The sequence below is a fragment of the Nelusetta ayraudi genome, unplaced genomic scaffold, assembly GCF_046127955.1.
Source record: "Nelusetta ayraudi isolate G7.1 ecotype Tasmania unplaced genomic scaffold, CSIRO-AGI_Nayr_v1 ptg000135l, whole genome shotgun sequence".
Lineage (NCBI taxonomy): Eukaryota > Metazoa > Chordata > Actinopteri > Tetraodontiformes > Monacanthidae > Nelusetta > Nelusetta ayraudi.
In genome coordinates this window covers 940001-967296 of record NW_027466185.1, presented here as the reverse complement: position 1 = coordinate 967296, position 27296 = coordinate 940001, and the positions used below count along the sequence as shown (strand labels likewise).

At 45.4% G+C, this 27296-nt stretch overlaps 1 protein-coding gene across 7 annotated transcripts in view; it reads left to right on the top strand.

The window, feature by feature from the left end:
* LOC142877437 (kinesin-like protein KIF21A) overlaps positions 1 to 27296 on the top strand; it is a 41781-nt gene that overhangs the window by 2568 nt on the left and 11917 nt on the right. For 4 of the 7 annotated variants that reach the window (XM_076012079.1, XM_076012075.1, XM_076012077.1 and 1 more), the window contains exons 2-21: positions 6570 to 6792; positions 10127 to 10309; positions 17563 to 17712; positions 18129 to 18263; positions 18446 to 18610; positions 19543 to 19658; positions 19739 to 19934; positions 20012 to 20201; positions 20986 to 21049; positions 21832 to 22008; positions 22317 to 22370; positions 23187 to 23247; positions 23347 to 23458; positions 23582 to 23770; positions 24903 to 25102; positions 25427 to 25534; positions 25616 to 25684; positions 25764 to 25912; positions 26619 to 26763; positions 26863 to 27057. In XM_076012079.1, the coding sequence (XP_075868194.1) occupies positions 6570 to 6792; positions 10127 to 10309; positions 17563 to 17712; positions 18129 to 18263; positions 18446 to 18610; positions 19543 to 19658; positions 19739 to 19934; positions 20012 to 20201; positions 20986 to 21049; positions 21832 to 22008; positions 22317 to 22370; positions 23187 to 23247; positions 23347 to 23458; positions 23582 to 23770; positions 24903 to 25102; positions 25427 to 25534; positions 25616 to 25684; positions 25764 to 25912; positions 26619 to 26763; positions 26863 to 27057 (2881 nt within the window). Of the gene's footprint in view, positions 1 to 6569; positions 6793 to 10126; positions 10310 to 17562; positions 17713 to 18128; positions 18264 to 18445; positions 18611 to 19542; positions 19659 to 19738; positions 19935 to 20011; positions 20202 to 20985; positions 21050 to 21831; positions 22009 to 22316; positions 22371 to 23186; positions 23248 to 23346; positions 23459 to 23581; positions 23771 to 24902; positions 25103 to 25426; positions 25535 to 25615; positions 25685 to 25763; positions 25913 to 26618; positions 26764 to 26862; positions 27058 to 27296 lie in introns of those variants that run through there. The other 3 variants (XM_076012080.1, XM_076012078.1, XM_076012081.1) reach the window with 3 other exon arrangements.

Below are 27296 nucleotides of genomic sequence, written 5' to 3'. Positions count from 1 at the left end.
ATAATGCATATCCATTTTACTTGGTAGCACACATGACACATCATCTCATGATACAGAAGAAACACTACACAAAGTAAAAGTCAAACTTGATTTCTCCCGCATTGAACCCAAACAATACTGTGAGGGTTAGCTGCAGCTTTCAAACAGTCCCTGTTTAATAATGCCAATTTCATAAAATGACACTGCAAATTGAAATTCAGACAAAATAATTTTTCTTTATTTACTTAAAATGTGCTCAGGAAATCAATTCAGCCTCCATGTCAGCTGCAAACCTGTTCTTCTCTCGTCTTTTTTGTTTTTTCCTTTTTAGCCCCATTAACTCCGCAGCAACATGCTAATTACACCCGGGCCTTAAAATTTGCGGTGGAGTTTGTGACTCTCTCGTGTGTGTGTGTGTGTGTGTGTGTGTGTGTGTGTGTGTGTGTGTGTGTGTGTGTGTGTGTGTGTGTGTGTGTGTGTGTGTGTGTGTGTGTGTGTGTGTGATCAGCCAGCAGCAGGTCGCCAACCCGTGGCCTGCCTCGGCCTGCAAGGCTAATGCTGTCTGTTAGTGGCTGCCTAATCCTTTTGTCGCTCCGGTTTCAAGCGTGAGAGGGAAGAAACGCGTCTGGGGCCTAGAAGAAGAAGAAGAAAAAGACATTAATATTTATTGTTGTAAAGATTGCATCACCGTTGAATGTGTTTCCCCCTCCCCCGCCCCCTTTGGAAAAACACTTTCCCTTTGACGCTCATCAGGAAGCATTAGCGTTAGCTTTGCGTGTGACAGTGCACACATGGGCCACTTCAAGTCGCTTGTTGTCCGATGACTTGGCAAAACACATACACACACACACACACACACTGTGAGACAACCGCATCCCTGCTCTTGTGGAACATCCAATCTGTGTGTGATCTATCTATCTATCTATCTATCTATCTATCTATCTATCTATCTATCTATCTGCCACACACAGACAACGAAAGACAAAGTGTTGCCTCACACTTTGCCTCAAGCAGCCGCTTCAGTGACTTATTGGCGTGTCGATACACCCAAAGTGTAGCTTCAATAATTCAAAGTGTGTGGCATTGTGGAGTTGTTGGTTGTTTCCTACATGAGTTAAAAAGTTAAAGGGGTTTTTACACTATTAGTAAAAGCTTTGCTCCAACAATTGTTGGCTAAACTGTCATTGAAGTACTGTATGTTTTCTGTTGAGTTTTTATCTTTCATTTTGGCAGGAGGTAAAGTGTTTGTCTTTTACCACTTGGGAGTTACAGGAACGTTAGTGGCGCTTATGTCAGGTGTTGGTGGACTCAAATGCACGACAACCACTGATGCAGTTTAAGATGTTTATTGAAGCGGAGAGGTCGGGCAGTCCAGGGTCGAGAACCAGTGCAAGCGGTGGGAGAGGCAGGCGAGATCGGTGTCGGGGACGGGCAGAGGTCGATAATAGCGAGAGGATCCAGATGAGGCAGTAGTCAAAGCCGAGCAGGGTCGTTACCGGGGAATCGGTCCCAGGATGAGGCGGGGGCAAGGTCGGAGACGGGCTGTTGTCAACCGGGGAATGAAGGAGTACAACAAGGAGACAGGCGCTGATTTACTGGTGCAATGCAAAACAGATAATCTGGCAATGGGGGAACATGGGAGACTGGTTAATAATGGCAGTGCAGATCAAAGGCGAAGATTGTTGGCTACCAAGATCACAGGCACAGACTGGCTTAAATACATAGAACAAGCATTTTCAAAAATGCAGTCTCTGGAAAGTCGAGTGTTCTCCTCTCTCTCCTTGATCAATGTTCACTTCCTTTTATTGGCTCCACTCACGTGTCAGTGCGTCTAAAGTCCCACCCTAATTCCCTCCCTCTCTCTGACCCTGTGGTCTGGCTGTGCACCTGCTGCGCAAAGCTTCAAAAAGCTGTGTGTGCGTGTTCACGTGTGTGTGTCCGCTCAGGCATCCAGCTGATGAATATTCACAAAGCTGCTCAAGTGAACAAAGCAAACCATCTGCCAGCAGCCCGTCATGTGATCTGCAAACATTCAGGAAGTCGGTGCGATCGCAAAGCCTGAGCTCAGCTGAATGTGGATTTAAAGGCCAAACTGTGGCCTTTAGTGCCGGCCTTCAGTGTGACCACGTTAGAAAACCTGTTTTCCCCATCCTCTACTACTTCACATCGTCCCGTGTGTCTCTGATTATTCTGGTTAACAATCTGGTTGTTAATTTGCAGAATAATCTGGTCAATCAGCATCGTTTGCCACCAGATCTCACAATTAGCTGCACAAAACCTAAATATCGCAATAAAAATCTGGTAATAGAAACAACTCAACTTCAAAAACCCTCTCAAATATCGCTAAAATGTTTTAGGCTCTCGTGAGGTGGTTTTTCAGAGGTATCAATAGAGAGGTATAACGCAAAAGTGTCATGGAAACACTTCCGCATTTAGACATCAACGGACGTAACATATAGGGGTCAAGTGACCAGTTCACTTCAAGTGAAAATGGCGCGTTATGTTTAGACGGAGGCCGAGACGGAGTATTTTTCCAAGTAATCCAAGAGAAATGTAGAGTTGACCGACCCCTCTGCTCCCAGTTTTCCAGTTCCCTCTGCTGCTCCGCTCACGCCGTTAGTGCATCTTTTCCTCACGTCGGCACACGGGAGGGAGGAAACTTTGTCGCTGAGTTGGCACTCCGACTGCTCCCTTTTTTTCTCGGCCTTCCTGTTTTTTTCCGTTTGATAGATTACTCCAAAGTTTCAAAGTTGCTGATTTTTTATTTTATTTTTTATTTTTATTTTTTTGCTGTTGTATTGCAACTCAGTAAATATTCAAACAAAGCGGCTGCTGGTGGTGGGGTCTAAATGTATGGAATTCCATGTGTGCCTTTGTGTGATTTTATTTAGAGGTGAACATTTCACCATTCTTAGCGTTTAAGCATATTCTTTTTACACAGACAGATAAGAGGATGGAAGTCCTTGATGTCAGCACCAGCTGGACACTGCTTGCCTTCCCGTGTTTAAAAAAAAACAAAAGCTGTCTGTCTGTGTTGTCATTACTGGTTATGCCGTGGGCGGCCATTAGACAGTAGTCACATGTTCCGTCAGTGTGCAGACTGCTCGCACAAAAGAAAAAGAAAGAAAGTCCACCTGCCGAGCTCCCTTTTATGTCCAACATGAATATTCCTTTTTGTGTGTCTGCGAGTGTGTGTTTGCCCCCCTCGGGTTACATAATGGGTCACAATGGTGAATATTTGTGCCGCCTCGCAGCCCAGGCAGCCTCTTTTCAATGCATGAATGCGGTGGTGCAATCAAGTTTTGAGTATTTGAACCGTGGCTACACATGTGCAATTGTTGTAGGGTGCATGACGACAACCGATTTATTTATTTTTTTTGCTGTTATTTCATCCAGTCGACCATCTTAAGAGCTGTATACGCATTAGCTGTTAGCTGGGTCTCCTTTTCGTCACCACATTTCATTCATTTATTTATTCATGTATTTATTTTAAGCTTCCTGGTTCAACAGTGGTTGAATATGCTCTTCACAAAGTAGAAGACAAGCGACACAGCAAGAAGGTCATGGGTTTGATTCCGGTATCGATTGTATGTGAGTGCGAATGGTTGTTTGTCTCTGCTGCATGTGGCCCTGTGATGAAATGGTGACTGGTCCAGGGTGTACCCTGCCTTTGCCCTATGACATGGATAGGCATGGACATGGGATAGGCTCCAGCAGACCCCATGACCCTGAGTTCAGGAAGAAGCGCGTATTGGAAATGGATAGATGTATGAACTGGAAGAATTCTCAATTGTATTAATTGTTCATTTCTATGCCTAAATTGAGTGAAGGAGAGGTGATGAGTCAGGAAGGAAACATAATTTTTGCTGTCATCAGTTTTTGCTGTGATGTTGCCCGCTGAGCTGACTCTCAGCAGGGGGAGATGAGTTAATTGGTTGAGTTCCAGGAGGAACAATGTCAGCGTGTGATTTGATTGGCCATGCCTCAGGAAGTCTGAGGTCATCGGGCATCATGATGCAAACAGACTGACTCATCTGGCTGTCCCTTGTGTCTTTTATTGGATGAATAGTGGGACGATGTTCATGGCGTCAACGTATTGATCTTTATTATATATTATATCCGGTGCTCGTACTAGGTGCTAGGTGTTTTGCATTCAGGTGGCACCAGAGGCTTGAATAACTGCGGTGGAACCAAATCTCATTGTCCCACCGTTTGCACACAACATCCTCCCGTTTGCTACTCAGTGCTTCGCTATCAATTTTGCCGAAAACCCGTGCAAAGTACGTTCCGTGTTGTCTAGACTCTAGATGAGTATAAAATAAAATGCAAATCAACGCGATAATGTCCCGACGCGAATATATATGAAAAAAACAACAACTTTATGTTCATATATTGTCAGGCACAGTTCGATGTAGAGAAGTTTTCACACATATTTAACAACTGGTGCCGTGCTGTGCATCTGGGCACTTTCTCCCCCGGAGCCGGCTGCTCTCCTATTGGCCGTGCCAAGATGTCGTCACAGCGCGTTGACGCCCGATTTAAAAATTTTTAAATCGAGCGTCAAGGCGTCAAACGCCACCCTTGCGCTCTGCTCTGCTCTCTGCGCGGCGTTGCGCTCTGACGCCGACGTCGCACATACACAATGAATGGCTGCGCTGACGCCACCCTGCGCTTGACGCGTTCAGTGTGTAGGCACCTTGAGTCCGCGCGACCGCCCCCCACCGACGTCCCCCCAACAGCTGCCGACGTAACTAATTTTTTGAATTTCGACAAACAGGAAGTGAGTTATTTCCACTTGTTTCAACACTTGTCAAAACAACATTTGGGGACTACTGGGTTTTTCCTTGCTGCTTATGAAAACACATTGGTTCTGACTGCTTAAAAAAGACATTTTCAGCATCCCCAGAACCTTAGCACGCCAATAATGTTTTTTTTTTTTTTTTCTGTTTTTGAGACAAAAATAAGATAGTAACATTAATTAGTTGTCTCATTTTACGACTGTCTTTGACTGCTCTGCATTGTCCTTCAAGGTGCAGCCGGGATCGTTGGATGGGTCGTTAAGCGGCACTCACACACACGTCTATGACACCGTGTGTGTGTGTGTGCGTGTGCGTGTGCGTGTGCGTGTGCGTGTGAGAGACACCCAGGCACCATATTTTTGCGGTCACATGGCGTAATGTAACACCGGGCACTATATTCTTGAGTTTACATTGCCTAACGCAACACTGAGCATCTTTTTTGGTGGGTCACATCGCACAACGCAACACCAGGCACCATATTCTTGAGGTCATATCATGTAACGCATCACCACACCACGCAGTATTTTCTTGAGGTCACATGGTGTGACTGAACGGCAGGCAAAACATTTTTGAGGTCACGATACGGAATGTAATAGCTGGCACCATGTTCTCTGTGTCACGTCATGCAACACAACACCTACAACCATTTTCTTTCAAATTATTACCATTATTTTTTGAGGTCACATCACGTCCTGCAACATGGGCACCACATTCTCAATCTCGCGTCATGCAACGCAACACCAGGCTGGGCGTGCGTGCGTGCAAAGTCAGAGCAGGTTTCCACTGCCTGCAGGTCCAGTTACAGGTTCTCTCCTTCCCTGAATGTCTCCTCTGTCTTCTTCAGATGTAATCCCAGACAGTGTCCAGTAATAGCCTGGATCTGTTGTCACACTCGCGCACAAGTCGGGAGTTGCTGCCTGCCAGCGTTGAGAGCAACAATAACCGCCATTTATAACGCTGCTGCTCCAATGCTCTCAAGTGTCCTCGTTGTTATTTCGCCTGTGTATTTTTAATTATGCAGCTTCTTTGGGTTTGGGTTGCAGCCTTCCTGTGCCTGCACAAGTCGCCCCTTGGCAGGAAATTAGCTTCTCTTGCCCTGTGTTATCGTTTGTCTTCTCCGAACTCCATTTGCTCGGCCGTAGCCTCTCCAGATGCTTTTGCGGAGGTGCAGGGGAGTCACGGGGGGGTTGGGAGGGCGTTGTGGGGGGAGTGGTGGGGCTGTTTACTCAGAGCGGTGTTACTCCCCCTCCAAACAGTGCGGACAGTGTGTGAGGGTGTGTGCCGGCACTGCATAGCTGCACGCACGCACACACACACACACACACACACACACACACACACACACACACACACACAAACACACACACACACAGAGTCTATTTTGAAGTTCTGCTCTCAGCCCTGAAAAAGCACTACCTGCCCTCAGCCTCAGCTACGCCCCGCTTTCTCTCTATCACTTTGGTCTTAGTAATAATCGCTGCACACAACTCCCTCTTGTCACCCTCAACTTAGAGCCACATTATGTTTTGCAAGTTTTCATCAACGGGGATGATATAAACAATATGATGGAGGCTTAAGTTGGAATTTTTCTCTCAAAAATTGTGGTTTTCCCGGCACTTTCTTTGCCATGGGCCCATTTAATTTAATGCCATAATCTCATTTTAAAGCACAAGGTCGCTTCCTGTTCGTTGATTTAATCAACGTCTGATTCTCAAAAATAGATGTCGTCAGCAGCGCCCTGTTTTTTTTTGTTTTTTGTTTTTTATGCCAATGATTCTTCTGCACCCTCAGGATTCGTCCTCAGCTGGCCAAAGAGAAGATTGAAGGATGCCATATCTGCACGCTTGTTATGCCCGGGGAGCCGCAGGTCGTCCTGGGCAAAGACAAATCCTTCACCTACGACTACATGTTCGACATGGACACCCAGCAGGAAACCATTTACAGCCATTGTACTGAGAAGCTGATCGAAGGCTGCTTCGAGGGATACAACGCCACCATCTTTGCGTACGGCCAGGTCAGTGACCCGGCCTTTCCCGACACACACACACACACACACACACAAACACACACACACACACACACACACACACACACACGTTACCGTGAGGTGTGAATTCACGACATTTATTTGATGTGAATCTGCCAGAAGGGAAACGCAGCAAGCGTGTGACGTGTTCTGACTTGCTTTCAAGCACCACGGTTTTGCACTGGTACTGGTGGTTTAGCGCTGAAGCTTTGCCCGCCTTTCAAGGCAAAGAGTGTCCATTCTGTAGCACTTCAGAAATTCAATACTCTATTTTATCCATTATCTCAGAAAATTTGCTTTTTTTTGTTCACCACACTTCACTTTAGCTTAGTAGCTGGAGAGCTTGTGCTACAGTGGCTTAAAAAAAGACAATACACCTCCACAATACTTTGTAACACAGACTTTCGTTTCTCATTCACACATAATGAAATGACCTTTCAATAAAAAAAAAAGATAAATTAGCTATTATGGCAACGGAACATAATAATAATAATAATACAACTTTATTTGTACAGCGCTAAATCACAACCAAAGGCGTCTCAAAGCGCTTTATACAATCAGAGAGAACCAACAGGGCCATAAGCTAATTCACGATGGACAGGCCAATAACCTGCATTCTATCATTTGACCAGCAGGGGCTGTGGTTGTTTTAAATAGAATATACATGGTATGAGCAGAGAGGACACTGACCAACGCCAGAAAGTCTGACCATTGATCTGCAGCTGGCAAGTGACCACTGGATAAGAATACGCGAGAGCAGGCCAGAGGTTGCAAGGCCAGCTAGTGATCTCTTTGAAGAACCACTCCTTATAGGAATATCAGCTATAGGTCTGTTTAAAGTACAACACCTTATTGGGATATCCACAGGACAGTAGACACGATTTTTGTCATGCATGGACTCGTTGGTTCATCGTCGGCGCGCCATTGGGTGTATTTGTCTTGTTTTTGTAATTCTGGATGACCCCAGGTTGCTGTGCAATTTTTCATCTGTCAGTAAACCTGCAAGAAATGCCTCTGATCCTTGCCTGCTTTGCCTTATTTCATTTTTTGAACTGATTGATCAGCAACTACCAACAGCTATTGAATATCAGTTGACCAGGAGGACCCGGAAAAATTTGCACTGGCCCCGAGTCTTTCTTTTGGTACAACAGGGCCACCTAAAATGGTTGCGTAAAAACTAAGATTGGATGACTGTCGTTGCGGAAAGGAGCACAAAAAAAATAAAAAATTAAAAAAAAATAAAAATATCAAGACGCTCCGAAATTCAAGACGGCGCCAACAAGTAACCAATCTCTCGGATTCAAAGTTGCAAACCTGTGCAGTGGCTCAGTCCAACTTCATGTACAGTCAGTGGTTCCAGCTGCAAGACACTGTATTTCTTACGGTCTTTTTTTGATTGGCCCGTTTGACTCTCAAGTGGGGTTTTGCCACGCGTGTTCCCTATACAACATGTGTTGTACCCCCCAAAAAAAAAAGTCCTCTTTTGTCGTTGAAACAAACTCTTAAGCTCTTAACTTTTTTGTCCAGCTCATGCAACTTTACATTTACATTTCACAAGCTCTCAGCCAGACGACCTTCTTGTTCACGTTAGTTTTGCATATTTTGTTGTTTTGGCTCTGGTGTTATGGAAATAAGAAAGACACCCCCAGCCCACACACTTCAGCACTTTTACATTTACACCTGCAGGTCAACGTACATTTCGTGTAGGTTGTGCTCTCTACATTCGTTTCGCTTGAATCTTGCTTGAGAAAGTTTTGCCATTTTCAGTCTCTGGACATTCTAGCCGACTCAGGGCCAGATCCACAAAGCGATTGCCCGGCTTTTGGCCCAGAAAATCCATGTAAATAGCGCCAAAAACGGTGATTCCGATGCACAGAGGGGACGCAAACGTGAAAATCGGCGGAAAATGCGCCGAGGCGCACGTACCGGCAGGGCTGCGCCAGACTCATTTGAATGTATTTAAATGAGTCATTACGTGCAAAAGGACACGCCCCCTCCTATGCAAATATGCCTCATTCAAACAGCGGCAGATCCAGAAAGAGTTTGCGCTCGTGCCCACACGCAGTTTGACAGACGGAAACACCGCCACCCAAAACCAGGCGCAGCTTCTGTCTGTCAAAGTGTTTCTGGCTTCTGAGTGAAACTTTACTCTCTGAAAAGCCTGAAATATATATATAGCTCCCCAAATCTTATATATAGATAGGCATAGACTACAGTATATATGCCAATATTTTACATAGGCTATGGAAAATACAAATGGTACTCAGGTGTTGGTGATTGCCTTGCTTATATAATGACTAACGCGTCTTGCGTCTTGACTTTCTTTCCATTATGGCAGCAGTCTTGGTAAGACGAAGGAGGCATCGTAATGCCAGGCGCGCACAGGAGCGCATTTATCCTAGCAGAGTTCCGCTGTTTGACTTCCGAGAACGGGAAATTTTAAAGAGATACCGGTTGCCGGGACACACAATTCTTGCCTTGCTGGAGACAAACTACCACAAACTGCGCAAACTGCTCTCAGGTTGCCAGACCGCAACGTTCGCACCTGTTTCAGGTACCGCATTTGTAGGCGTGTTTGCGCCTGCATGTCATTAGCGCAAAAACCTTTGTGGATACCCGCATCTGTGGCGCAGATTGCAGCCGCAAAAAACGCTGCATTTTACCGCTGCGCGCCCTTCTTTGAGGATCTGCTCCTCAGTGAACGCTGCCTTTTCTTAAAGTTTCTATCCTCTCTGTTCATTATTCTCTCCTCACATTGTTCATACAGCTTTTTTTTTTACATTTCTGTCAAAGGACCTTTCACAGAGTGCAGCACACACACACACACACACACACACACACACACACAGGGTGTGTTTGAAAGCCCCCATGGTTACCCCAGACGTGGTCTCATTTAATGAAAGACATCCACTGCTGTATCTATCTTCGATCTTACACAAACGCAAACCCTTTTTAACACACACACACACACACACACGCACGCGCACGCGCGCACACACACACACACGCACAATCAGGGTCTCTTTTTGGATGGTTGCACAACAAGAAGAATACTGATGCCTGATCTCAGATCAATGTTGCATTCTTCCATTTGTCTCCATGGCAGCCACCCCATCCCCTCTGACCTCCCCCTTCCCGGGAACCCATAGCTTTAAACATGTGGGCAAAGGAACCGTGTTGTCCCACATTGTGTGTGTTTGCGTGCATTTGTGCATGAGAAAATATGTGTGGGAGACACTCAAAAAGCACAAAAAACTCTTTTATCATGTCTTTCGGGCCACACAACTGAGGGTTCTTTGTTCTCGTCCTCGTCTCCGTCCAGACAGGTTCGGGGAAGACTTACACCATGGGCACGGGCTTCGACGTCAGCATCGGCGGGGAAGAGCTCGGGATCATCCCCCGGGCTGTCAACCACCTGTTCAAGGGCATCGAGGAGCGAAGGCAGGCCGCCACTGAGCAGGGCAGGCCGGTCCCTGAGTTCAAGATCAACGCACAGTTCCTGGAGGTGCACAAAGACACACACACACACACACTCACTCTCTTCTTTAATGTGCCCAGTGACCAATTGACTGAAGGCCCCTTATAGACCCCAATTTGGACTTGAGGTCAGACTCCAGCAAAAAAAATAATAAATAATCAATTTGTCATAAAGACTTTGTGACTACTTTCTGATTTCCCATGAATTCTAGATGATTCAAATCTTCAAAATAAATGTGATGAAAGGATTAGGGAACTCTATCTATCTATCTGTCTGCCTATCTACCTGGTGGCGGACGTGTCTCTCGGTGGCGGATAGGTGATCTAAAAATTTCGGTGTTTTTTTCTAACTTTTTTTCATCCTGAGCACTTTAGAATTGTTTATTAATAGTTTTTGATTGTGTGAGTGTAGTCTTGTTTTTTGTTTTTTTTCTTAGTTTAGTTTTGTGGGTTTTTTTGTTTTGTTTGTCGCCGGACATCGCGGCAGCCTCGTGGCCGAGATGGCTTCGGCCTCTGCGGTTTCGCCTCTCACTGAGGAACGGCGTCCGCGCTGCGTCCCCACCGAGCTCCTCCAACTACTGTTGTAAGTCCTGAAGCAACTGCACCGGTGTCTCTGTGTGCGGCTACACCAGTGCCAATGCACAATGTAGTACCTGCACCCAGTGCCATCAAAAAGAGTAAAATTAAGAAAAAGAGATCAACCAACGCAGACGGCGAAAACGCATCGGTTTTTAATAGTCAGTGCGTTTACATGGCACTAGAGAAATTCAAATTATTGCCTTAGTCCGATTATGATCAGAGAACTTGCGTGCATGTAAACATCAGAACTCTGATTGAGACACCCAGTGCGTTTACATGCAGAGCTTAATGGGACTAAGCAATAATTCGGTTTTCTCGTCCAATCGGAGTTCTCACCTCGTCCCCATATACATGCAGCTGAGAAATTCGAATTATTGACGGGAACGTGTCCGCCTCCCAACACTAGGGGGTGGAGTGAGTCTTTTCAGCTGGTCAGCTGCTTTCGGTTGACATATTACATCATTATGATTGTGGAGGGGCAAAGTGGCCTCCCCACGAAAAGGGGGATCTATCTGGACCGACCGGGTTGAGGTGGTGGAGTTGAAGGAGGAGGCAGGCAGCGTCAAGTGCAGGAAGAAGCAGGAGACAGCTTCACATTCCCCTAGTCTCACAACAGACTAGTCAGCTCACTCTCCCACACCAAAATGAGCGCTCTTTATAGTGGGCAGCATCCCATGGCCAATTGGGCCACCCCACTAACCGTGGCGACATTGACCACACTGAACATTTCAAAAAATAACACAAAGAAATACACACTTCACTAAACAGAACAAAATCCCCCCTAAACATACAAACCCTTAAATACAAATAAACCCCACATTTTCCCCTGAATTATATATTCAAACCAAAAACCAACACCCCCCCCTTACGGCAATGGGCTACTCCACTTAGCCGGCGCTCCATAAAACCCCACCCCTGCAGCGGAGCCGACCGGGACCAAGCGGATGCAGGTGAGGTGTGGGTGAGCAGCATGGTGACAGATGATGGTGAGAGATGAATGACCAGTGCACAAACTGTTACAGGTTGGGAAATGGGACAGAATGGGAGTCGCGGTGTGTGTGTGTGTGTGTGTGTGTGTGTGTGTGTGTGTGTGTGTGTGTGTGTGTGTGTGTGTGTGTGTGTGTGTGTGTGTGTGTGTGTGTGTGCGCACGCGTAAAAAACAGCGTCTCTTTCGCTCGCTCTCCCGCGTGGGCAACGCCACGCCGTCGCGTCCTCGTGGGGAAGACAGTGAGAAGGGGAGGCGGAGATCGCTTACTTTCTCACAATGATATAGAACGATAGTTCATAATGTACGTGTTACTTACTTTGCAGATAAGGTGTACCCTATTTCTTGTGCTCATGGTTATTTTAAAAGGCAGACAAGAACGTTGTCTGCTGTTGGAGGGCTACAACAACATAATGTCTTCAATGCTACGCTTTGTGCCGTCGCTACGGACCCGAAACTCTCGTTCTTGTTGGATGCGGGTTCTGCGCAGACTGGTGGGAGAGTTTGTGAACAGGTTTTGCAAAGGAACGGTGTCTTCAGTTATACACACGCTCATTAAAGTGCCGACCGTGGAGGAAGCTTGTGCCGCTGCACGCCGTTTCCAGCAGAATAACAGTGAAATTACCAAAATAAAAACAAATCAGAAAAACATCTTTTTGGTGTGCTTTACAAAGTTAAAATTCTTCTAACTTACAAAAAATGTGAACAAAAAGGTACGAATACCTATTTGTTCAGGGGTGCGCAAAGCCGGAGCCCTGCATTTGCTGCGCTGCCTTTTTAAAAAGGTCTCCGTTATTTTAATATGTATAAAAGCATCAGCCCGGTCTCATCCTCTCTCCCAATGTGAACATTCTCATTCGCGTTTGCTGGTTGTTTCGCGCCGTCTGTTTTGTTAGACGATGTAGTTCTGCAGTCATGAGTCGTGAGAGGGAGGCGTGACGCGTGCTCACTCGCGTTGTCCAGTTAATCGTCCGACTAAGGCGTATACATGGCAGAGAAATTCAAATTCCAATCGCATTATCTGGGTGTCTCAATCGGAGTTCTCCTATTCCAATCTGAGTTCTCAAACTCCGATCATAATCGGAGTAAGGCAATAATTCAAATTTCTCTAGTGCCATGAAAACGCACTGACCCAGATAACGCGATTGGAATTCGAATTTCTCTGCCATGTATACGCCTTAGTCGGACTATTAACTTCACAATGCGACTGCGCACGCGTCACGCCTCCCTCTCGCGACTCAGGACCGCAGAACTACATCATAACAAAACAGACGGCGCGAAACAACCTGGCAAACGCGAGGTTAGTGAAGGAGCGAGAGACTGCATGGTTAGCATGAAGGCTGACAACACACGAGCTGCTGCCATGGAGACGGACGGAGATAATGACTCTGACTCCGCCTCAGAGGCAGACAGTGCCAGCCAAAAGTCCGACGAGTACTCTCTTCAAGAAGTCACTCAGTTTTTATATGAAACTTTTGGCATGTCCGTGCAAGTAACTGATTACTTCCCGGACATTGTTAAGTTCATCCAGTCCGTCGGCACCCACCAGAAAACTGCACGGGTTGACGAACTGGATGAAAGGAAGAGATATTGACTGGCTAAACATGTGGCTACTCTTAGGAAAAGGTTAAAAGTTCAAAAGATTTCTAGTAAAGCAAAACTAGTTTACTAACTTTAGTATGGCAGTTTTTCACCTGGTGTTTCTTAACTGGCTTTTATATCTTGTCTCTTTTACCCTTTTAACTCTTTTCTCTATGGATATTTTAAAAATATCTTCTTTAAACATGAATGGGGGAAGGGGTGCACAAAGAAGGGCTCTGGTGGGTGACATTTTTAAACAAAAAAAAGCTAGATTTTATCTTATTACAGGAGACACATAGTGACATAGATAATGAGATTGACTGGCGGCGTTGGTGGAGAGGGCAACACAGACTCAGCCACGGCACAAACCTAAGTGCAGGTGTCGCTGTGCTTTTTCGCCCTCACTGAGTGTTAACATTTTGCCACATTCTGAGCCTATACCTGGCCGGCTTTTAATTACTAGAATAGAAATTAGAGGTTTTATTTTTACCATTTTTAATGTTTATGCACCTAACTTATTTCCCGATCGTGTAGCATTTTTTAAAAGTTTTTAAAGAAAAACTTGTGAGTGTTGCAAAGGGGGAGTGCATAGTGGTGGGTGGGGATTGGAACTGACAGAACATAGACAGAATCGGCCAAGAGCCTCACCAGGCCTCGTCTAAGCTCCTCCTTAGAACTTTAGAGGAAGCTCATCTGGTTGATGTGTGGAGGATAAAACATCCGACAACAAGAAGATACACGTGGATGAGGATGGGAGGGGGAGAGGTCAGTGCAGTGAGGCTTGACCGGTTTTATCTTTCAGACTCTTTTCTAAACTGTGCAGGAAACTCACAAATACATCCTGTGGGTTTTACCGATCATCATTTAATCACGACCGAGCTGCTTTTAACAAACAAATTATAAACAAAGAACATTCTGGCACTTTGACGTTAAGCTTCTAAATGATTTTAATTTTTGAGACAATTTAAAATATTTTTGGTTTTATTGGCAAACACAGAAAGAGTTTTACACCTCACTCATTCAGTGGTGGGAGGTGGGGAAGGCACAAATCAAAGTTTTTACTCAAAGATATAGCGCATCCTCCACAACTGCCATTAAAAAAAACAGTTGAACAGCTGGAGAAGGACGTCAAGGACCTGGAGGGGGTGACGGCTCATCCCCCTGAACAGCTTGGGAATTCAAAGAAGCGCCTGGGCTCTTTCCTTCAGGACCAAGCCAAAGGGGCCCTGGTGAGAGGACGTTTTATGTCTATCAAAGACATGGACGCGCCAACAAGCCTGTTTTTTAAACTTGGAGTATCAACTGGTCAAAGGAGCGCAATGATTGGTCTTCAAAAGCCTGATGGAACTGTGACCTCCGACCCAGCCACGATGAGGGAAGACGTGGTGGCTTTCTACACCAACCTCTACAGGGCAGAGGATTGCCGTGAAACAGTTGTTGCAGAGCTGCTGAACAACCTCCCGCACCTGAGTCCTGCAGACAGGGATGCCTTGGACTCCAACATCACGCTGCAGGAACTCACAGCAGCAGTAACGCAGATGGCCGCTGGGAAAACTTCAGGGCTGGATGGACTACCAGCAGAATTTTTTAAACATTTTTGGAACCTTTTAGGACATGACTTTTTAGACGTTTTTAATGAGTCTTTTAATAATGGAACTCTCCCAGCTTCATGCCGGCGTGCAGTAATCTCCCTTTTACCCAAAAAGGGAGACCTGACACTTTTAAAGAACTGGTGCCCGGTTGCATTGCTTTGCACAAACTATAAAATTGTCTCAAAGTATTAGCAAATAGACTGAAAGTTTTTATGGACCAAATTATTAGTTCAGATCAATCATATTGTGTTCCAGGCAGGTCCATTTTAGATAATCTGTTTTTAATGAGAGACATTTTTGATGTGTGCAAAATGTGCGGGTTGAATATTGGCATAATCTCCATAGATCAAGAAAAAGCCTTTGATCGTGTCGAGCACAATTTTTTGTTTGCTGTTTTACGGGCATTTGGGTTGGGGGAGTATTTTTTTTTAAATGGGTGAAACTTTTGTATCACGATGTGTCCTGTGTGGTGAAAGTAAAGGGGGGACTGACCAGACCAGTTCCGGTCAAGAAAGGTATTAGGCAGGGATGCCCCATTACCTGGCTTGCTATATAGTATTGCCATTGAACCCCTCTTGGCATGGCTCAGAGGCAAGGTGAAGGGCCTGAGCCTCCCTGGACAGTTTAATCATACATCAGTTATTGTTTCTGCATATGCAGATGACGTGAATGTGTTTTTAAAAGATGAAAAAGATATTTCAGCGCTTACACAAGGTCTCCGGCTCTTTGAGGATGCTTCATCTGCAAAAGTGAACTGGACCAAGAATGAGGCTTGTCTCATTGGCCAGTGGAGTTCAACACATGTGCCGGCTCTTCCAGGAGGAATTAGATGGAGAACCGATGGGCTCAAAGTCCTGGAAGTATACTTGGGTAAAGAGGATTTGGTCAGTAAAAATTGTGAGGGAGTGCTGGACAAGGTTCGAGCCAAGTTACTTTCATGGAAATGGTTGCTTGTCTTATATGGGAAGTGTTCTGGTCATAAACAACTTGGTGGCTGCTTCCCTGTGGCATAAACTCCAAGTGCTGGTCCCCCCAACTGGGTTTTTGGAGGAAATCCAAAAGCTATTGGTGGATTTCTTCTGGTCTGGAAGCCACTGGAAGAGAGAAGCTGTCCTCTATCTTCCAGTACCTGATGGAGGCCAAGGCCTGGTGGATGTTGCTTCCAGAGTGGCAGGTTTCAGACTTCAGACAGCCAAGTGTTTCCTGTATGGGACCTCAGTGTGGTGGATGGACACTTCAATTTTGACTGTTTGGAAAAGGCTAAAAGTTTTTAGACAACCTGATCCTCCACCTAGAATGTGGATCTTTGAGGAGCCATTGTTTGACAGTGATTTTATATCTGCTGACACTTTTTCCTCACCCACACTTCGAAATTACCTGTTACAAGCAGGAATTTTAAAGTTGGGACACATCGCAAGGCTCTCTACGGAAGAACTGGCTGATGCGATTGGAATGACATCCAGGAGATTTTTAAATGGGATTGTTGGGAGGATGTGGAGTGTTTTATCAAGACCTCTGCGAACATTTGCTCAAAATCATGCAAATGCTAACATCTGGAGCAGTGGTTTGGACTACACCTTTCCCAGCCTTTCAATAAGTCCTGCAGTGGAGGAGCCGCCAACACCCATGGCCTCTGTGCTCCATCTGAAGAAACCAACGCCCATGAAACTCAGTAACAAACTCGGGAAGCAGCTGTACCTTGTCTGCATGGTTACAAGGAACTTTTGCTCCATCTCTGGAATGGGGGATTGCAAATGGAAGGACATTCATGACTCAGACTCTTCCCCGAATGACGGTTAGCGGGTCCTGTATAAACCTCCAGTAGAGAAAAGGATGGCGGACATCCAGTGGAGGATAATACATGGAATAATAGCTACAAACAAGTACAGAGCTCTCTTTGATCCAATCACTGGGTTGGGGTGTCCTTTTTGTTTAGTACCCGAAACTCTGGAGCATGGTGCTCACCTGCCCAAGGCTAGGGGAATTGTTTAGGTTTGTTAAAGTTTTGGTGAAGGGTTTGGGGGAAACTTTCACAATCCCCCTTTTTTTTTTTTCTTCGGCCCCAAGTACACTCCCAGGAAGAGATCAGTCATTGTTTTAATTAATTTTATTTTTGCAAATGTAAAAATGGCCATTTGGAGGAGCGGCAAAAACCAGATGCTGGGAACTGGTTAGACAGATCCAGTCCGCTGTTTCAGGGGCCTGGTGTCAGCCAGGCTAAAAGTGGAGTACGCCTACTACAGGCTGACGAACAACCTTGCTGGTTTTCTGGTGTGTGGGCTGGTAGTCGTGTTCTGTGTACTGTAAGTGGCGGTGACGCCTTGGTACTTAAAGTGTAGTTTTTTTTTAGTACCCAAATGTGCTTTTATCACATTTTGTAAATTATTTTTATCTAAGAGTAATTTACTTTTCGATTGATACGTAAACATTGTTTGCCAGGATGTGTGAAATAAAGTGTATTTTAAAAGTCAAAAGTCTCTATCTATCTATGTCTGTCTGTCTGTCTGTCATGTATTCTTCATTAGTTGTTTTGTTGTCCCGCAGCTGTACAACGAGGAGGTGCTGGACCTGTTCGACACAGCGCGCGACATCGAAGCCAAGAGGCAGCGATCCAACGTACGGATCCACGAGGATACCAGCGGCAGCATCTACACGGTCGGGGTGACCAGCCGCACGGTCACCTCTGCCGCCGAGGTAGCTCCTCTGCTCTCTCACCCACCAGTCTGATTGAAAGTTGTTGTTTTTTTCATTGATGAATCAAAGTGACACCGTGACATAACATGCCCATAAATGGGAGTCATTTGCATTACATAATTACGTTTATACGAAGTTTGTCAATAAAATCTGACAGTTCAATTCAAAATCATAGAGAAAGGCATAAAAAAATGAATAACGGATTAAAATAGTAAAAAGAAGGAAATCGGCAAAACAAAACGGAAAGAATCAAAACGTTTTCGAAAAGAAAAACAACTTGAAGCTACCTCATGTTGGTGTGTGAATATGTGTGTGAATAGGTGAATGAGAGGCCTTTGTAAAGCACTTTGGGGTACTGTGAAGCTGTGAGAAAAGCACTATATAAGTGCAGTCCATTTACCATGTTCCCCCGATAGATGATGCAATGCCTGAAGATCGGCGCTCTGTCCCGCACCACTGCCAGCACCCAGATGAACGTCCAGAGCTCGCGCTCCCATGCTATCTTCACCATCCACCTGTGCCAAGTCCGCGTCTGTTCTCCGGACAACAACGTACGTCCTCGGACAGGACACGGCATCAAGTTTGACCCCGTCTGACCCTTTAAACCCCTGCGTGTTTACCTGTCCTTCCTCTCTCTCTCTCTCTCTCTCTCTCTCTCTCTCTTCCTGTCTCTCTCTCTCTCTCCTTCTCTGTCTCATTCTTCTCTGTTCTCCTCTTCCTCCTCCTCTCCCAGGACAACGTGACAGACAACCGGCTGGCCAACAGCTCCGACATCGACGAGTTTGAGACGCTGACGGCCAAGTTTCACTTTGTGGACCTGGCGGGTTCTGAGAGGCTTAAGAGGACCGGAGCGACGGGGGACCGAGCTAAAGAGGGCATCTCCATCAACTGCGGCCTGGTGAGGGAGCATATCCACTCGGGGAGATGGTTAGACTGGTGCGGTTGGTATCATAACCCACTTTTATGAACATTAACATGCAAAACCAGCTAAAGGTAAAATTTCCCTCCTGAGAAGGTGAGTGAGACAAGTAAGTCAGAGATGAATAACTGTCACTTTAAGACACGACAAAGTTGTGCACTCACACGATGCCTTCAAGCCAGTGTTGTCTCGTGGCAGACCACGGGCCATCATTTCGATGACGAATAGAAGCCATTATAGTGAAGGGCAGACAGACAGTCGAGCAGAGACAAACGAGACGGAGACTTTGCGAGAAAACAAGCCAAAAGACAAAAAAAAAATGTCCAAGAAAATATTCATAATGTGGCCCCCAAAATCCAAAAGAAATTTTAATAATCAAGTAATAATTAAGTAAGAATTAAAAATGAGAAAATATACTATATATTATATAATATATAAAAATATTCATAAAAAGCCTCAAAAATGTAGGCAGATCCATGTGTGTCATGTGAGGTCATATGAGGTCAGATGATTTTATGTGAGGTGAGGTTACCCATGACAGGCCATAAAAGGCCTGAGGCATCAGAGCAAAGACCAAACTGTGTTAATTCAATTGAACAAAAAAAAGAGGCCTTACGTAAGGGAGCAGGGAGCTCACCTCAGCTCCAAATCTCCTACATGGGATTTTTTTCCTTTCCATTTGGATGCATAGAACAAAATCAGCTGAGCCATCAGATGATTTTACAAAGGTTAGGCCCTCTCCTCTGGCCTGTTTTTTTCTCCTTTTTTGTTCTCCCCTCTGCCATAGGAGCTCCATTTATTTTATGACAGCTTTTCTTCCGCGTGGAGCAACAGGGCCCCCCTGTGTCCGCTCGACGAAGGTGCAGCCTGTGACTGTCTCGTGCCTCTCCTCCCTTTTCCCATCTCGCCAGCTTGCTCTGGGGAACGTTATCAGCGCTCTGGGCGACCGGAGCAAGCGCTCCACCCACGTACCTTACCGGGACTCCAAGCTCACCAGGCTGCTGCAGGACTCGCTGGGCGGCAACAGGTCCGTCGGGGGTTTCTTTCTTCTGGGGGCTGGACTCAGGGTGCAACTGAATCTTTTTTTCTGTTTTATTTATTTTCCAGCCAAACCATGATGATCGCCTGCATCAGCCCGTCCGACCGCGACTTCATGGAGACCCTGAACACCCTGAAGTACGCCAACAGAGCCCGCAACATCAAGAATAAGGTGGTGGTGAACCAGGATCGGGCCAGCCAGCAGATCAGCGCCCTACGGACGGAGATAGCGCGGCTGCAGATGGAGCTGATGGAATACAAGACGGTGAGGAGATTGGTGGTCAACTTGGGCGAGCGGGGGACAATTCTGATTCAACATCGACGGATCAACCCGATCTACAGGGGAAGCGCATGGTGGGCGAGGACGGTGTGGAGGGCGTCAACGACCTGGTGCACGAGAACACCATGTTGCAGATGGAGAACAACAACCTGCGAGTGAGGTTGAAGGCCATGCAGGAGACCATCGACGCCCAGACGGGGCGGCTCACGCAGATCCTCAGTGACCAGGCCAACCAGGCTGTGGCCAGAGCAGGTCGGGACAAGAAGAATTAGGACGGCAACGTTGGCTTTGTTTTTCTGAAAATAGTTTTATGTCGCTGCAAAAGAGTCTGTTGTGAGGCAGAGGACGTTTTGCCATGTCTGGATGATTGATGCACCAAAATACCAGCTGAGCATTCTGGGATTTGTAGTATTAGCGGTACATGTGCTGTATAATACCGGCGGACCAGCTCTAGCATTGATTTTGTATTGCCTCACAGACTAAATATAATTACACCACAGGCCAAATTTGGCCCACGGGCCAGAGTTTGACACCTATGATCTCAGAACATAGGTGCGCTCTAGAATCTAGAGGGACTGGGAACCCTTGGAAGTTAAGGTAGAGTTCCACTCAAAAGAGCCGCATTCCTTATGTGTGTTTTTACAAGATCTACAATGGTTAAACGCGTGTTTTAACCAATTAATTTTCTATTTCTGTTTTTCAGAATGTCATGTCATGTTACACAAAATTCTCCCAAAAAATTCTTTGTTCATGTGTCTGGCTAATGTGTGAATTCCCAGAAATTGGGAAAGTCTGCTTGTACCTTGTATGAGGTGCAAAAAAGACATTGTTCTGGAAATGGGCCCTTTGTGATGTCACGGAGGGCGCCAAACCCTCACTCACTTTCTTCCCTACCAACCAAATCTCGCAACAGAGTGTCAGTTGTAGTGGTTATTTTTGCGGCAGGATGCAAAAATGGGTGGAGGGGTATAGATTGTGCTACTCTGCCCCCCACTGGAGGTCGTTGGCTTTGAACAGACGATGCCTCTGTTTGCAGGAGAAGGCAGCGAGGAGATCGGCAATTTGATTGAGAACTACATCAAGGAGATTGAGGAGCTCAGGTACGTTAAAAAAACAAAAAAAAGAAACATTCAATTCTAATTAAAGTTGCAAGCAGTGTTCGTCAAAGGTCAGAGTGTATGACATGTTTGTCTTGATTCAAGGAACATGTGGCTTTTTGTCCCATGTCTCTATGACCTTCTTTGTGGGTGCTAGGGGCATTTTAGTGTTGTGGTGTTTCTTGGGGGATTTTGAATGTACTGCAAGTTTAAAGGGCCATTAAAATGAAAACGATTATCACATTAATATTGAGCTGAATATTTTTTTTCTAATACTAAAGTTTCAAGTCTCCAACATTTACGGTTCCTGACTTTTGTGTTTTTAAAATATGGTCAATTAAAAAAAAAAAGAATGGTAAAAGGAATAAAAGAAACACAAACGGAAATAGCTCACTTCCTGTTTGTTGTAAGTGAAATATCAGTCTCTACAACCTTGCTAGTGGCCACTAGGGCAATCTTAGTATTTTGGGTGTCATTAGAAACTAGAAAGTCACTAGAAAGACACGTTTTACCATTTTTTCTTCATTTTATGAAATTATGTTCTGACCTGCTTGCAAAACTTGGTGAGTACATACAATGTTCACAAAAAGGGGCTCAAACGGTTAGGGGAACTACAATAATATAGAGGGGGAAAATAATAAATATATGAAATACAATTGGGTCTTTTGTCCAGCGATAAGACCTGCTTTGTTCCAGTGCAGGGCTCATCACTGGGGCTCGGTTCCTAATTACCAACGTTTACACAATGTTTCCAAAGCGTCCAGTTTTCTCCTTCACCCAATCAGAGCCAAGCTCCTGGAGAGCGAGGCCGTGAGTGAGGGCCTCAGGAAGAACCTGTCCCGGGCGTCTGCGCGCTCCTCGTTGTACACCCCGGCACCAGACAAGGAGGCCTGCGACGTCATCGAGATGGCCAAGAGGGACCTGGAGAGGCTCCGCAAGCGGGAGAAGAACAAGAAGAAGAGGTAGAAGGGGGCGTGGCCCGGGTGGTGGGGAAGTGTTGGGGTTGAGACCAGACAATAGCGATGGCACTCCCAAATCATCGCTCGCTCAACCTTGAGTTGTGTTGTGTTGTGTTGTGTTGGTACGTTGTGTGCATATGTACACACAAGCATACCCGCTCTGTCCCCCCCCTTCATGCTCTCTCTCGACACATCCCGTCTGCGCCCTCGGCTGCCGCTCACACTCTTTGCCTTTGTCTTCCCGTCTTGCCACGCCACGACTCCCCCCTCTCCCACCTCCTCCTCGCCCCCCCCACTCTCTCTCTCCGAAGACTGAGGCGCTATGAAGAGAACCGCCACCTCTGCGCCCCTGTTGAGGACCCCAGGTTTGCCATGTGAGGGGTTGGGGGTTAGGGGTCGGGTGAAGGGGAGGGCTGCTTTCAAGCTGATCATTGCCCCACCCCCCCTGCCCCCACAGACGTTCCTCTCCATGTCACTAACATCTAACCTCTTTGGCCCCCCGCGCAGGTGCTTCTAGGAGGCCGGATGTTCAACCGAATCTCACCGTCACCCCGTTAAAGGCGCCAAAGTTCACGTCTTTGTGATGTCACAAGGAGCACTGATGACTTTGGAAGCTGTTTTTTGTTTTTGTTTTTTTGCTTCACCCCCACCTTTACTTAACCATGTGCGGAAGCTTCAGCAGAGCCTAGGATGAAAAGTGCAGATAATGTATAATACAGGACCTTTAAATTAGCCGTTATTTGTACAGCACTTTTGATAGAAAAAAACAAGCTGGGGAAGGGTTTTTTAAAAAAAACAACAACAAAATTGACCCCAAAAAAAAAATGACAGATAACTTCTTGGAATTACTGTCTGAAGTTTTCACTCCACAAATCACAACAGCATGTGCGGCTTCCTTTTTAGAATCTGTGATCAATAAATGTGATTTGTTCCTTTCCTTCCCAGTGTGCCCCTGAATTATCATCCAGAGTGGTTATTGATTACTAATCAACATCGACTCCTGGTCCTGCTGAGTGATGCATGCCCACTCTAAACCTTCCTCCTCGTCATTTCAGCTACAGTTGATTTCTAATCTGACCGTCATCCTTGACTTTATCCCGCTTTTCCCCCCTTTTGTCTGAAGACTTCTGATTTATTTATTTATTTTCATAATTCATTTTCCCCCCTCCGTCCTCTTTTAGCATCACCAAAGAGGAAGGGCTGGACACCGAGCAGGAACACGGCAACGAGGACGCCGAAGCGGTAGGCGGAAGACAGCTTTGACAAATAGAAAAAAAGCATTAGTGCACACTTGACTTTTTATATTTTGTGTTTTAATCCGTCTTGTGCATTTCTCGCCAGGAGGCCAGCGACCACGAGGAGGTCGAGGATGCTGATGCCGAGGAGGATGACTCGGACGCAGTGGCGGACGAGACGTCGGACGAGTCCGACTCCGAAGACCTGGACGAGAAAGGTTTCCGAGTCTGAGACCTTTAAGGAAAAAGTTCTAGAAAAACTTCAGAAAAACTGACATTTTTGTTCTCTCTCGCTCTCTCTCTGTCTCTCTCTCGCTCTCTCTCTGTCTCTGGTCGGACAGAGAGCATGCAGGCCGACCTGGCCACCATCACCTGCGAGATCGCCATCAAGCAGAAGCTGATCGACGAGCTGGAGAACAGCCAGCGGCGGCTGCACACGCTCAAACAGCAATACGAGCAGAAGCTGACGATGCTGCAGAACAAGATCAGGGACACGCAGCTGGAGAGGGACAAGGTCCTGCAAAATATGGGTGAGAGACAAAGGTTTAAAGGGCTAGCATGCGACCCTCAGCAGAGAGTTACAATCAAATTAAATGGATGTTTTAGTTGTATGAAGCCACTGTGATAATTGTATTTTCATTTCCCTTTAAGAAGCTTTTGCGTCTGCGTTCATCTTTACTAAACCTAAGACACTACACCTTTTAAAAATTATTAAAGCTTTCAAGATAATTATTGCTATTATTGACAGTTTGCAGCACTTCACCGTGCGAATTTAAACAAAAATGAGTTGCACGTCTTGAGATCTTTTATTGGGGTGAAAATAAAATGACAAGTTTAACAACGATCAATGATAAAACAAAAGAGAAGAGAATGTGCAAAATGGATTAAATTGTGCAATTTAATCGGTTTGTGAAAGTTACTTTATCCCAAAGCAAAGTATTGTTCGGTCCTGGAGCGAGGGAGATTTTTAGTCTCCTTTTTATATATTTGTTTTTTATTTTTATTTATTTATTTTTATTTTATTTTAACATAATTATATATATATATGTATATATATATATATATATATATATATATATATATATGTATATATGTATATATGTATATATATATATGTATATATGTATATATGTATATATATATATATATATATATATATATATATATATATATATATAGATATAGATAGATATAGATATAGATATATATATATATATATATATATATATATATATATATATATATATACATATATATAGATATATATATATAGATATATATATATAGATATATAATTTTTATTTTATTATTTCTTTCTATTTTTAATATTGTTTTTTTCACTGAGTATTTGGTCACATCTGTACAAGTTGAAGAGGATGTGAAGAGGGGTTGGCCACTATGTAAGCTTGAGCCTCAGCCGTGTCCTTTTGTTCAAACTCCTAATTTATAGTCTTTTGTGTCCTCTTTCTTCTTTGGAAAGGACATTTTGGAAATCAGTATATTAGGAAGGGGTATTTTGGGAAGCGTCATTGTCTTTCATTTATGTGGAATGACCAAATAAACCTTTCATGATAGCCTGTGCACACATGTACAGTATGTAAACAGGTGATTAAATGTGCATGAATGTGGCCATGTATAACGAGAGGGTGGTTCTTTCTCCAGGCTCAGTGGAAACCGGGACAGAGGAGAAGGCGAAGCGCATCAAAGCCGAGTACGAGCGGAAACTGAGTTCCATGAACAAGGAGCTGCAGAAGCTCCAGTCAGCACAGAAGGAGCACGCCCGCCTGTTGAAGAACCAGTTGCAGTACGAGAAGCAGCTCCGGAAACTCCAGACGGACGTGACAGAGATGAAGAAAACCAAGGTACGTTGGATGTTTTCTGGAAATCAGTGGAGGGCCTTCTGTGACGTTGTGCTTAGTCCTACGTGAATAAATACCCCCCCCCCCCCCAAAAAAAACAATCGAGTCTTCGCCCTGTGTTGACCTGCTCTGTACCAGAGGGGCTCAGTCCCGAATTACCACAAAAAACAGAGGGTAAAATAATTACTACGAAAAACAGAGCTTTCTTTTCCTCCGAGTGAATGCAATACGCTTCCGTAATAGAGAGTTACTTTATGAACATATTTACGGGGGAAAAGTACATTTTCAGAAACGTTTGCTCCTGTGCCGTCGCCTGTCCTCCACTAGGTGGCACTGATGCGCCAGATGAAGGAGCAGCAGGAGAGGAACCGGGCGACGGAGTGCAGGAGGAACAGGGAGATCGCGTCCCTGAAGAAAGACCAGCGCAAAGCGGAGGTGACCCATCGGAAAACTCAAACTGTTGTGTCCCCTGTTCTGCTATGTGCTTAATCACCCATTGTCTCCTTCCTCCCGCAGCACCAGCTGAAGCAGATGGAGGCCCAGAAGAGGCAGCAAGAGATGATCCTGCGGAGGAAAAACGAAGAGGTGACGCTCAAACTTTTTTTTAACCTTTGCACTCAAAACGTCGCGCAAATCCTTGTTGTATTTCATTTTATCCTTATAGGTCACAGCTCTACGGCGGCAGGTGAGGCCCACGTCGGGAAAAGTAACCAGGAAGGTGAACCTGTCCGAGCCTCCCCAGGAGCCGTCGCACAGGACTCCTCCCCCAGGAAGGATGCACTCATCTGGAGGGTCCTTGTCCAATGGCGTCAGGTATTGGCAGCCTCGGCTTCTCATCTAAAGTTACTTTATTTCCTCGGGAATTTGGTTCTCTTGTGTCACACCTGTCGTGGACCGGTGAGGGCCCTCAGCGGCCACCAACCCCACCCGAGTCTCTAGTTGGTCGGGGGATTTGCGCCAGCAGCCGATCACAATAAAAATAAATAAATAAATAAATAATAATAATAATAATAATAATAATAATAATAATAATAATAACATTATTATGGTCTTAACTTTACTTATAAATGTAATGTCAAGTCCATGTGCCACTCCTTCCAAACAAAACAAAAGCATCAATAACTTGATCATAGAAGTTGTCTTTGCCATCCTTCAGTTTTAATAGTCACTGGGAAGGCCACTGGAAAGAGTTTATAGAGAGGCACAGCAGGCTGCTGCCTCCCTGCATGTCTCTTCTCAGTATTTGAACAGTAAATGTGAAAATCCAGCAATTTTGATTCAAAACAATCTAAAACAGGTGAAGGTACATTTAATTTAAAATGTATCTTCACCTGTTGTATATACACACATATGTATACACACACACACACACAGAGCGTTGACTTCTTTTTGGCCATGTAAAAAGATTTTTTTTACATGTTCAAAACGCATCCGTCCCAATGGAGATGTTTTCCCAGCTAGTTTTTTTGGGGCATTTTTTTAAATTGAAGTCGTCAAAATTGCTCAACTGGTCCTGCAGGAATTCCCCGGCACAAGCGGGAGGCATCTACCTCAGCCGATCGGCCCGTGCCAAGTGGCAGTCACTGGAGAGGCGCATCAGCGACATCATCATGCAGAGGCTGACCATCTCCAACATGGAGGCGGACATGAACCGGCTGCTGAGGGTATAGAGGAGGAGGCGCTCGACCTGCACACGTTTTCTTTTTTTATTATTTCAAAAACTTCACCATTGACCTTGTCACCCTTGAATTTTACTAATGCAGCAACGGGAGGAGCTGACGCGGAGGAGGGAGCGACTGTCCAGGAAAAGACGGAAGGCAGTGTCGGAGGGCCCAGACGGAGGCCGCCACCTGGCCTCCCAGAGTGAGGAGCTGGAGTCTCTGGGCGCCAACATCGACTACATCAACGACAGCATTGCAGACTGCCAGGCCAACATCATGCAGATGGAGGAGGCCAAGGTTGTTTTTAGTTAAAAAAAAAATTGTTTCCGAGAAATTACTGCTCGTGTTGACTGCATGTGCATGCCCACTTTTTCTTTAAGATAATCAAGCACGCCCTGCATCAGAATGTCAGGAGGCAAAGGTCACTGGCAGTGAAGAAAAAGAATGAAGTTGGTCACATTGGTGGCACAGCAGCTTAATAATCGCACACCTTGTTGGGGACGTTGTTAGTTGCTCCTTGTCTGTAAAGGTTTCCA